The sequence below is a fragment of the Biomphalaria glabrata genome, chromosome 8, assembly GCF_947242115.1.
Source record: "Biomphalaria glabrata chromosome 8, xgBioGlab47.1, whole genome shotgun sequence".
NCBI lineage: Eukaryota > Metazoa > Mollusca > Gastropoda > Planorbidae > Biomphalaria > Biomphalaria glabrata.
Window position 1 is genome coordinate 11,627,774 of NC_074718.1, and position 13,352 is coordinate 11,641,125.

Here is a 13,352-nt window from a genome sequence, read left to right on the forward strand (position 1 = left end):
GTGCCCTGGGGGATTTTCAAATTCTACCCCTCACTCCCCTCATCCTAGCTGCGCCTCTGGCTCCAACGTATTAGTAACTGCTCAAACACACTACAGAAGTATTAATCTCACAGTTTTTCACAAAACTATTTACATCTTACGAATGTTCTCCTATTCCTTGTACTTCATGTATAAAGTACTGGCACTGTAATCCTCTTAACACTAGGAGTGCATTGTCTAGACTCTAGGCAACTGAACTATTCTATAGACTCTTATTCCTACCCTTCACTTCTTTTTCGCATTTTATTTATTTTTCTAGAGTGAAGACTTTGTTCTCACTTGCAGACTACATTTATATCCCTTTAGCATATGTAGCAGCTCTCTCCCCATGTCACTGTACTGTTGTTTAGAATAATCAATATCAACAAATGTGGACAACTCATCATCCACCTCCGTCCACCACCGCCACTGCCGGTCCCTACTGAAACTAGACTATCATGTCCGAAATCTTTTAAACTGGAGCAGGACTTTGGCCGGTGAACATCTCCCGCTCCTCTTTTTTTGTCGGCCGGATTCCTGGAGACTAGGACTAGAAGCGCAATAATCAAGGCAATCTGGCCATCGGTCAGTCTGTACTTGTACTGTCATTAGACGCCTAGGGAAACTGAAGTGAATGCCGGCAATCCGTTGACGTCACAACAACATACTGGCACGATTACTACTTGTTTTTTCCTGCCTAGGAGCCTTATAGTGTTTTGAAAAGGAGGAAAAAATGACAATTATTTTAGGGATAAGAGAGGTTTTAAAAAAATTAGTTGAAGCCTTAATGTTATTCTTTTTTTTTTCACTTATGGATTTAAACGTATTGTGAGTTAGACTTTAGACAGTTAACTAGCCCCCTTTTTTTCCCCGGCTTTTTAGGTACAATAGTTACTTTTAAAAAATTCTGCATTTTGTGGAATGTTTAATAGATGGAATTTTTTTTTAAAAAGAAAGCATCGTAGATTGTTAACTGCGTACACAACATATTAAATGTATATACATGTTACCGCATATAGACGGTATGTACAACATTGGCCATAAGACACGCATGTACCACATACTTGTACCATGTATGAACCATATTTAAACACACGACATATTCACTGTATATAGCCTATAATAACTGCACATATATCTACTAATCTGCATATTCGACATTACCTGTATATATTTTTACCTAGATGTATTTAAAGGTTTCAACGAAAACTCCAGACTGATCTTGATATTTTCATGTCCTGTTTCTAAACTGTAGCTTCATTCAAATGTTTCTATCTGGTTTATATGTATGAACTGTTAAAAAAATATTATTCTGATATGAAATTCAAATAAAATCCTACTCTTCAAGACTCCAACAATTTGTAATCAACAAGTTTGTTTCCTTTCACTAATGTAGATAAATACCAAATCAACCAGTTGTCTACATACACAAATCTGTTCTCTTTTATTTTCAGCCACAAAAGCCAAACCACTTCCTGGTTACCACCCAGAGAAAATTGGGATAATACTTCAGGTCTGCCCTACGGATGGGAAACAGCTTTAGATCGCAATGAGAAACCTTATTACATCAAGTAAGTCTGTAGTGCATAATGTAATACTTTGAAGCTGCTCACTCATTCTAACATATAGTGTGATATTTTGGACCTCCCCTATTGACTTTATACTTCTTCGATGAGCAACCCAAGAGGGGTTGGGGGTAGGATAAATCTCAAGAGATGAATACAAATATGAATTGTATAATCTTGTACATTTTAAATGTTAAAAAACAACCTGAACAAGCTGATACGTGAGCCCATTTGCTTTTTGTTAACTTTGGCTTTTCCTGTTCCCATTGCTTCGCTGTTAAATTATGCACCTCCCCTATTTCCCCCCGCAATGTTTTCACATCCCTTTTAAAAGTCTGCTATTTGAAACGTTTAATGAGGTCTCCACCACATTTACATTTTTCTTGATTCCTATCATTTCATGGTATTGCTCCATGTTTTCAGGCCGGAAAATGTTTAATCTTTACTGACAGGGATATATTTCTTTTTTTTTTGTAATGCCTTCAATGTATGTACATCTGAAGTGTTAGGACGTTTTGTTGTTAGTTTTGATTACTTCATCAACGACATTGGCGTAGCTGAGAGATGGGATTGTCTGGCTTTGTAGCGCTATTTTTACAAAGCTTCTATCAACTCTGTGTGTCTGGTAAAAAGTGTGTACACGTTATTTCTCCCACACCCATTCTCAGATCAAGCTGAAACATCGCACAATTATTCATTGACATAGACAAGACATAAATCAATTTTAAAAAGTAACCAAATAGGCAATTAATTACTGATAGCTCAATATTTTGTTTACTAGCAACAAGGGAAACTAATTCATCAGTATTCACAGATATGGCTAAATTTGTTGGGTTTAGTCCCCTTAAATAAATGTTAATGCTATTTCTCCCTGACGCGTTCTCCGATCAAGTTGATACTTTAAACAATTGTTTATTATACGTAACGAAACGAATCAATAAACAAAAATACTCAATTAGTCAATTAATTTTTGGTAATTAATTATTTCGTTTGAAATCGAATAAAGGAAATACCATGTACGTTATTGGTAGCTATAGTTTTAAGGACGGAGTTTTTTTTCCTTAAGATAAGCTTTGTTTTTCAATATTTTTTTAAACACGATTTTTATATATATATTTTTTAATAATAAGTTTGTGGCATGTTCGAAATGAACCAAAGTCCTTCTACGACTAAAGGAGGCCTGAATAAGGGCATATGCTGAAAACAGCAACCACAATGAACTCACTAGCTACATGTTGTGAATAGAATTCATTTACTTTTAGAGATAAAACACTTTTGTTTTAATGGCACTAACTTCAACAGTAAGATCTATAGTTCTGTTTTGTTTTAGTTAAATCAAAAAGAAAACAAACGAAATACTACACATTTCAATAACTATTCTGAAATAAAATAAAGCCCTTCAAAAGCCTTTCACTTTTTGGGGAATCCGTCTTCACATATTGAAAACAAATATTTTTACTTTTTCAAATTTATGTCCGTTTCAAAGTTGTTGTTTGGGCTGTATGTTATGGCACAACTGGGGTTGATTCAGTCTTGTGGAATGAAACAGAAACCAGGTGCAAGGATACATTCACTGAAAAAAAAAACCCGCAAAACTTTGCTTTTTATTTTATTTCTCGGAACAAAATTCCCTTTTTTTTTCAATTCGATTTTAGTTTTTCTTGAAGTTTTTTCCCCCCAAAGTTTGGCTGTGATTTCATTTTGTTGTGTTGATGAGAATGGCGTCCCTACTTCCCTTTGGCTCTGTTTGTTGGGATAAAGTTTTTTGTCATAACTAAGATGTCAAGCTACTCATGTCTCAGTATCGCCAGTTTGATAACGATCAAGAGAAAAAATTGTACTTGACAGATTTAGTTGTATAGAGTTTTGTCATGACTTCTTTTAGAAACATAACTAAGATGTCAAGCTACTCATCTGCCTTGGTATCGCCTGTTTGATCTCGAATAAGGGAAAGAAATTGTACTTGACAGATTTGGTTGTATAGAATTTTGTCAGGACTTCTTTCAGAAAACATAACTCAGATGTCAAGCTACTCATCTGTCTTGGTATCGAACAAGGGAAAGAAATTGTACTTGACAGATTTGGTTGTATATAGCTTTGTCTGGATTCCTGGATTTCCTTTAAAAAAAAAAACCTAAGTTGTCAAGCTACTCATCTGTCACTAAGCAGGTCTTCTAGTTGACAACACGGGACGTCTCGAGATAGACACTATCAAAATATATTGACTCCATTCAATGAACCCTGAGCGAGGAAGATACATCTTTTTCCTCCTTATTATTGGTGGCTTTCAAAGTTTGCGTGAAATAAAACAAAAATCAATCCCTTCTCTCTCTGTCCATTCTCCCCCTACCCCCCTGCTCATTTTCTCTTCTACGATCGTGCAATTATTTTCCAGTCGAAGAAGCACCAATGAACAGAGAATCAGATCGCCTGTCCTGGTGTTGGCATGTGTGTACAGGTTTGACCAACAGCGCTTGGATAGGGTCAGGTCAAAAACATCCTTTCATTTCTTCTCGGGCTAAACTGACTTCTTTTGGTTAGAGGATTACGTCTAAAATGTAACGGAACATTTTTCCCCGTTTTCACAAATCATGCTCCCCATTGCGACAGCTCATCAATACAAGCATTCTAATCATCCATTAATTGCACACCATTATTTACACTGGAGAAGTTACATTTTGTTTCGACCTCTACTTACAGTTAATTTGTGATGTATGGGGTATCTAGGAGGGGTAGCACCTCTAGTGGACTGGCAGTCGTACCCTCTTTTTGAGGGTAGCTTGGCTCACTCTTGGTCCCCACTAATCGCATTTAGAGAGGAATGGACGGTCAAATGTTTTCCCACACATTTCCGACATACATCTTGATCATAGCAGTGGGACCCACAAAGCACATCCATAGACTGTTACACAATAGCCCAAATGAAATATTGGAAGGAAGTAATAGCCCAAATGAAATATTGGAAGGAAGTAATGGCCCAAATGAAATATTGCAAGGAAGTAATGGCCCAAATGAAATATTGCAAGGAAGTAATAGCCCAAATGAAATATTGGAATGAAGTAGTAGCCCAAATGAAATATTGGAAGGAAGTAGTAGCCCAAATGAAATATTGGAAGGAAGTAATAGCCCAAATGAAATATTGGAAGGAAGTAGTAGCCCAATGAAATATTGGAAGGAAGTAGTAGCCCAATGAAATATTGGAAGGAAGTAATAGCCCAAATGAAATATTGGAAGGAAGTAATAGCCCAAATGAAATATTGGAAGGAAGTAATAGCCCAAATGAAATATTGGAAGGAAGTAGTAGCCCAATGAAATATTGGAAGGAAGTTGTAGCCCAAATGAAATATTGGAAGGAAGTAATAGCCCAAATGAAATATTGGAATGAAGTAGTAGCCCAAATGAAATATTGGAAGGAAGTAGTAGCCCAATGAAATATTGGAAGGAAGTAGTAGCCCAAATGAAATATTGGAAGGAAGTTGTAGCCCAATGAAATATTGGAAGGAAGTAGTAGCCCAATGAAATATTGGAATGAAGTAGTAGCCCAAATGAAATATTGGAAGGAAGTAGTAGCCCAAATGAAATATTGGAAGGAAGTAATAGCCCAAATGAAATATTGGAAGGAAGTAATAGTCCAAATGAAATATTGGAAGGAAGTAATAGCCCAAATGAAATATTGCAAGGAAGTAATAGCCCAAATGAAATATTGGAAGGAAGTAATAGCCCAAATGAAATATTGGAAGGAAGTAATAGCCCAAATGAAATATTGGAAGGAAGTAATAGCCCAAATGAAATATTGGAAGGAAGTAATAGCCCAAATGAAATATTGGAAGGAAGTAATAGCCCAAATGAAATATTGGAAGGAAGTAATAGGCCAAATGAAATATTGGAAGGAAGTAATAGCCCAAATGAAATATTGGAATGAAGTAGTAGCCCAAATGAAATATTGGAAGGAAGTAATAGCCCAAATGAAATATTGGAAGGAAGTAGTAGCCCAAATGAAATATTGGAAGGAAGTAATGGCCCAAATGAAATATTGGAAGGAAGTAATAGCCCAAATGAAATATTGGAAGGAAGTAGTAGCCCAAATGAAATATTGGAAGGAAGTAGTAGCCCAAATGAAATATTGGAAGGAAGTAATAGCCCAAATGAAATATTGCAAGGAAGTAATAGCCCAAATGAAATATTGGAAGGAAGTAATAGCCCAAATGAAATATTGGAAGGAAGTTATAACCCAAATGAAATATTGGAAGGAAGTAATAGCCCAAATGAAATATTGGAAGGAAGTAATAGCCCAAATGAAATATTGGAAGGAAGTAATAGCCCAAATGAAATATTGGAAGGAAGTAATAGCCCAAATGAAATATTGGAAGGAAGTAATAGCCCAAATGAAATATTGGAAGTAAGTAGTAGCCCAAATGAAATATTGGAAGGAAGTAATAGCCCAAATGAAATATTGCAAGGAAGTAATAGCCCAAATGAAATATTGGAAGGAAGTAATAGCCCAAATGAAATATTGGAAGGAAGTAATAGCCCAAATGAAATATTGGAAGGAAGTAGTAGCCCAAATGAAATATTGGAAGGAAGTAGTAGCCTAAATGAAATATTGGAAGGAAGTAGTAGCCCAATGAAATATTGGAAGGAAGTAGTAGCCCAAATGAAATATTGGAAGGAAGTAATAGCCTAAATGAAATATTGGAAGGAAGTAATAGCCCAAATGAAATATTGGAAGGAAGTAATAGCCTAAATGAAATATTGGAAGGAAGTAGTAGCCCAATGAAATATTGGAAGGAAGTAGTAGCCCAATGAAATATTGGAAGGAAGTAGTAGCCCAAATGAAATATTGCAAGGAAGTAATAGCCTAAATGAAATATTGGAAGGAAGTAGTAGCCCAAATGAAATATTGGAAGGAAGTAATAGCCCAAATGAAATATTGGAAGGAAGTAATAGCCTAAATGAAATATTGGAAGGAAGTAGTAGCCCAAATGAAATATTGGAAGGAAGTAATAGCCCAAATGAAATATTGGAAGGAAGTAATAGCCCCAATGAAATATTGGAAGGAAGTAGTAGCCCAATGAAATATTGGAAGGAAGTTGTAGCCCAATGAAATATTGGAAGGAAGTAGTAGCCCAAATGAAATATTGGAAGGAAGTAATAGCCTAAATGAAATATTGGAAGGAAGTAGTAGCCCAATGAAATATTGGAAGGAAGTAGTAGCCCAATGAAATATTGGAAGGAAGTAGTAGCCCAAATGAAATATTGCAAGGAAGTAATAGCCTAAATGAAATATTGGAAGGAAGTAGTAGCCCAAATGAAATATTGGAAGGAAGTAATAGCCCAAATGAAATATTGGAAGGAAGTAGTAGCCCAAATGAAATATTGGAAGGAAGTAGTAGCCCAATGAAATATTGGAAGGAAGTAATAGCCCAAATGAATTATTGGAAGGAAGTAATAGCCCCAATGAAATATTGGAAGGAAGTAGTAGCCCAATGAAATATTGGAAGGAAGTTGTAGCCCAATGAAATATTGGAAGGAAGTAGTAGCCCAAATGAAATATTGGAAGGAAGTTGTAGCCCAATGAAATATTGGAAGGAAGTAGTAGCCCAAATGAAATATTGGAAGGAAGTAATAGCCCAAATGAAATATTGGAAGGAAGTAGTAGCCCAAATGAAATATTGGAAGGAAGTAATAGCCCAAATGAAATATTGGAAGGAAGTAGTAGCCCAAATGAAATATTGGAAGGAATTAATAGCCCAAATGAAATATTGGAAGGAAGTAATAGCCCAAATGAAATATTGGAAGGAAGTAATAGCCCCAATGAAATATTGGAAGGAAGTAATAGCCCAAATGAAATATTGGAAGGAAGTAGTAGCCCAAATGAAATATTGCAAGGAAGTAATAGCCCAAATGAAATATTGGAAGGAAGTAATAGCCCAAATGAAATATTGGAAGGAAGTTATAGCCCAAATGAAATATTGGAAGGAAGTAATAGCCCAAATGAAATATTGGAAGGAAGTAATAGCCCAAATGAAATATTGGAAGGAAGTAATAGCCCAAATGAAATATTGGAAGGAAGTAATAGCCCAAATGAAATATTGGAAGGAAGTAATAGCCCAAATGAAATATTGGAAGGAAGTTATAGCCCAAATGAAATATTGGAAGGAAGTAATAGCCCAAATGAAATATTGGAAGGAAGTAATAGCCCAAATGAAATATTGGAAGGAAGTAATAGCCCAAATGAAATATTGGAAGGAAGTAATAGCCCAAATGAAATATTGGAAGGAAGTAATAGCCCAAATGAAATATTGGAAGGAAGTAGTAGCCCAAATGAAATATTGGAAGGAAGTAATAGCCCAAATGAAATATTGCAAGGAAGTAATAGCCCAAATGAAATATTGGAAGGAAGTAATAGCCCAAATGAAATATTGGAAGGAAGTAATAGCCCAAATGAAATATTGGAAGGAAGTAGTAGCCCAAATGAAATATTGGAAGGAAGTAGTAGCCTAAATGAAATATTGGAAGGAAGTAGTAGCCCAATGAAATATTGGAAGGAAGTAGTAGCCCAAATGAAATATTGGAAGGAAGTAATAGCCTAAATGAAATATTGGAAGGAAGTAATAGCCCAAATGAAATATTGGAAGGAAGTAATAGCCTAAATGAAATATTGGAAGGAAGTAGTAGCCCAATGAAATATTGGAAGGAAGTAGTAGCCCAATGAAATATTGGAAGGAAGTAGTAGCCCAAATGAAATATTGCAAGGAAGTAATAGCCTAAATGAAATATTGGAAGGAAGTAGTAGCCCAAATGAAATATTGGAAGGAAGTAATAGCCTAAATGAAATATTGGAAGGAAGTAATAGCCCAAATGAAATATTGGAAGGAAGTAGTAGCCCAATGAAATATTGGAAGGAAGTAATAGCCCAAATGAAATATTGCAAGGAAGTAATAGCCTAAATGAAATATTGGAAGGAAGTAGTAGCCCAAATGAAATATTGGAAGGAAGTAATAGCCCAAATGAAATATTGGAAGGAAGTAATAGCCTAAATGAAATATTGGAAGGAAGTAGTAGCCCAAATGAAATATTGGAAGGAAGTAATAGCCCAAATGAAATATTGGAAGGAAGTAATAGCCCAAATGAAATATTGGAAGGAAGTAATAGCCCAAATGAAATATTGGAAGGAAGTAATAGCCCAAATGAAATATTGGAAGGAAGTAGTAGCCCAAATGAAATATTGGAAGGAAGTAGTAGCCCAAATGAAATATTGGAAGGAAGTAGTAGCCCAAATGAAATATTGGAAGGAAGTTGTAGCCCAATGAAATATTGGAAGGAAGTAGTAGCCCAAATGAAATATTGGAAGGAAGTAATAGCCCAAATGAAATATTGGAAGGAAGTAGTAGCCCAAATGAAATATTGGAAGGAAGTAATAGCCCAAATGAAATATTGGAAGGAAGTAGTAGCCCAAATGAAATATTGGAAGGAAGTAATAGCCCAAATGAAATATTGGAAGGAAGTAATAGCCCCAATGAAATATTGGAAGGAAGTAATAGCCCAAATGAAATATTGGAAGGAAGTAGTAGCCCAAATGAAATATTGGAAGGAAGTAATAGCCCAAATGAAATATTGGAAGGAAGTAATAGCCCAAATGAAATATTGGAAGGAAGTAATAGCCCAAATGAAATATTGGAAGGAAGTAATAGCCCAAATCAAATATTGGAAGGAAGTAGTAGCCCAAATGAAATATTGGAAGGAAGTAGTAGCCCAATGAAATATTGGAAGGAAGTAATAGCCCAAATGAAATATTGGAAGTATTAGCCCAATGAAATATTGGAAGGAAGTAGTAGCCCAAATGAAATATTGGAAGGAAGTAATGGCCCAAATGAAATATTGGAAGGAAGTAGTAGCCCAAATGAAATATTGGAAGGAAGTAGTAGCCCAAATGAAATATTGGAAGGAAGTAGTAGCCCAAATGAAATATTGGAAGGAAGTAATAGCCTAAATGAAATATTGGAAGGAAGTAATAGCCTAAATGAAATATTGGAAGGAAGTAGTAGCCCAAATGAAATATTGGAAGGAAGTAATAGCCCAAATGAAATATTGGAAGGAAGTAATAGCCCAAATGAAATATTGGAAGGAAGTAGTAGCCCAATGAAATATTGGAAGGAAGTAATAGCCCAAATGAAATATTGGAAGGAAGTAGTAGCCCAAATGAAATATTGGAAGGAAGTTGTAGCCCAATGAAATATTGGAAGGAAGTAGTAGCCCAAATGAAATATTGGAAGGAAGTAGTAGCCCAAATGAAATATTGGAAGGAAGTAATAGCCCAAATGAAATATTGGAAGGAAGTAATAGCCCCAATGAAATATTGGAAGGAAGTAATAGCCCCAATGAAATATTGGAAGGAAGTAGTAGCCCAAATGAAATATTGGAAGGAAGTAATAGCCCAAATGAAATATTGGAAGGAAGTAGTAGCCCAAATGAAATATTGGAAGGAAGTAATAGCCCAAATGAAATATTGGAAGGAAGTAGTAGCCCAAATGAAATATTGGAAGGAAGTAGTAGCCCAAATGAAATATTGGAAGGAAGTAGTAGCCCAAATGAAATATTGGAAGGAAGTTGTAGCCCAATGAAATATTGGAAGGAGTCAAACACAAGTCCTACATCTGGATGTCTGTTGTTGTCTTTTGTTTTTTAATGCTACTTGTGACTTAATCTACTGATACAATGGTAACAGCTTGAAAGACAATGGTGACCTTTTCGTTGTTAGAGATTTTCATCTTTCATAAAATGTCTTTTATCATCGGATGTTTCCTTTCTCTTATGAGCCATGAAAAATAGCCATGGCTTGTTGTCAGTCATCGTCTCTCCCTATTTTAGTTGAAACTTTGTTTCCTATAACATTGAAATACTTTTCTACTTTTCTGGAGCAACACATAGTGTTGACAGCTGGCTTTTCATCAAATTTGGCAATGCCCCTCTCTTGATTTATTTATGCATTGAGATTTCTTGAATACAGACGCCTTGCTATTATCTTGATAATGAATACAGTTGTCTTGAGTGATTTGATATAAGAGAGACATTGTGCTTGAAAGAACATATAATACGTTTTACAATTGGTAAAAAATATTTCTAATCGCAGAGATTTATTATTGTTAGTCTAGACTCTAGATCTATTACAAATTTAGTTACATGACTGATCTAAACTAATGGATACAATTACACGTAATATAAATGTAAAAAAAAAAACACAATTCAACAGGCCCTCTACAAGACATCTTTGTGAACACAAGGATGATCTTACCACGATCAGGCTCATTCCAAACATAGAAGCTCTAATGTTGTTCACTTATCGGTCCCTCCAACCTTTTGTTTTTTTAAATGTAAATGTATTTCACTTGCACTCTTCTTATAAAGAAGAGTTTCTCTACAATTGTTCTATTATTCTTCAAACAAACAAAAAAGGAAAAGATGGAACTGTTCTTTTAATTGGTGAAAAATCTGGTAGGTAATAGCTTCCCGGTTGTCAAGACTCGGAAGTCATTACCTTTTTTTTCTTTCTTACACAACTCATTGCTAGCCAGGGGAATAGATGCTGGGCTTTAATTACATGTACAATCTTAGTTGTGGATAGAATTGTTCAGTCTTTGTCACTGTTTTGTCTCGCGTTGAAGTCGATTGAAACATTTTATTCTTCGTAGACCTGGGGACGTTATACTTAACATTTAGTTGAGAAATAATACAAAGTATCAACAAAGGAGTTTTTATGTGTTCTTAAAGTACTTTGTTATTAGACTCTATTTTGTTTTTTTTTTTGTAGACTTGAAATATATCGCTATGGAGTGTATTTTTGCAACAAAAAATATGTCAAACGAATATATATCCTCGATGCAACGCTAGATGCGAAACAACGAATGCAGAAATCTGTTGATGAAATTTCACACTCCAATAGGCAATACAGAGTTTCTGCAAAAAATATTTTTAGAAATGAAATTTTAGTAAAAAAAAAATTGCTAATCTAAATTAAAAACAGAATAAAAAAGCATTCGACGCATGTCTGTACTGGTCTTCTCTTACGTATCATGATTTACTCGCGTCTGTAATGATAACAGAAGATAGGGAACATAAAACTGAATAGAAGTCGGAACAAAAGAAAGGAAATATTTATGAGCTTACACAATATTTGTACAAGTAATGTACTGGAGCTGTACTTGAGATCCTTGCAATGAAATCAAGTATCAGAGAGAAAGCTCTATCAGTATGTGACAGTGTTGTGATGTTCTCATAGTCTCGTGTTCAGCTTGAAACATGTCTTTCTTTGTTATTCAGCTAACTCTAATCCCAAACAGCACTCGTGGTTATAGATTGTAACATAGTTTATTGTTAAATGAACTGTAACAGTAGTGCTTTTATGGTGTTTGGAGGCGCGGTGACTGAGTGGTAAAGCGTTGTTTCCGAACTGGGGGTCCCGGGTTCGAATCCTGTTGAAGACCGGATTTTTTTTTATTTCCGGATCTTTGGGCGCCCAACTCTAATGGGTGAGTACCTGACTTTTGTTGAGAAAAAGTAAAGTCGGTTGGTCGTTGTGCTGGCCACATAACTCCCTCGTTAACCGCGGCCCATAGAAACAGAAGTCCTGCCCTATACATGGTAAGGTGTGAAATGGGAACTCTGGTGTTTGACCGCCTTCACTCACTCACCGGTAAAAAAAAACATAATGAGGAAAGTCTCCTATGAAAGCAACAAACAGCAAGTAAATCTATGAATAATATATCGTAAGTCGGCATGCTCCTAACACAGTGTTCAAAGACGCTCAACCAATCAACAGCTCTCTCTCTTAGTGCAGCCAGTTGACTGGGATGAATGATCTCCCTTTATAGGTCACGAAGGTCAGACAATATATACACACACCTGTCTGTCTGTCATCACTATTGTTACATGAATTTCAATCTTTTCTCCCAAATCTTTTATTAATTAGGATCCATCTGTATGATCTCTTTAGTACAATTCCTCTTTTCAGCCTACAAATTCGTCATCGTGTAACTGATAAAACATAAATCTGCATTAAAATTAAAAACTTTGTGGACACGGATCTCAAACACAGCTCTATTTTCCTAAAAATGTGTTATGTATAAATTTTATTACTAGCTACTTGGCCACTCAGAGAAAACTCGGATTTGACCGTTATAATTTAATTTAGCTTGGAGGTCTAGACAATCTAGATCTTGAACGTCAGCGGGTATTCCCGCATGTATTTATTTTAGAAGGAGCGAAATAACTACATTTTGCGCACCGTTTTCTAAGTCTGAATCACAGACCTATATATATTATACCTAGAATGGAAAACAAACCTATTTATATTGTTATGTACGTAACTCTTTTTCAAGTAGGAATGGAAGTCGCCCCGAATCTAGGAAAATGGTTTTTTTCTGTCTTAGAAAAGTAATGATCTTTAGTTTTCAAAGTTAAGAAATAATGCAATACCATTTTGCGAATTTTAAATAGAATGAGCTATTAATCACAAATCTATGAAATAAAGCCATTTCCTGTTAGTTTCCATTGAGATGTTTCCAAAATCCTAGATCGAAATAATTCACATCTGTTGTTCATCTTACGTACATTTAAATAGATTAATAAACTAGATCTTTCTAGATTATGTATCTAAAGATGGCCAAATAATAATTATGAGACGAAAATGCTTTTATTTTCGATGTTCAATTACTAGATCTAAAAAAAAAACACCCCGCCTTGTTTCAGATTTTTATGAAGTTTTTCACG

General features: G+C 35.2%; 1 protein-coding gene across 4 annotated transcripts in view; it reads left to right on the forward strand.

Moving 5' to 3' along the window:
• Positions 1 to 13,352, forward strand: part of LOC106060842 (uncharacterized) — a 149,603-nt gene that overhangs the window by 60,667 nt on the left and 75,584 nt on the right. For all 4 annotated transcript variants that reach the window (XM_056037580.1, XM_056037577.1, XM_056037578.1 and 1 more), the window contains exon 3: positions 1,473 to 1,589. In XM_056037580.1, the coding sequence (XP_055893555.1) occupies positions 1,473 to 1,589 (117 nt within the window). The remainder of the gene's footprint in view (positions 1 to 1,472; positions 1,590 to 13,352) is intronic.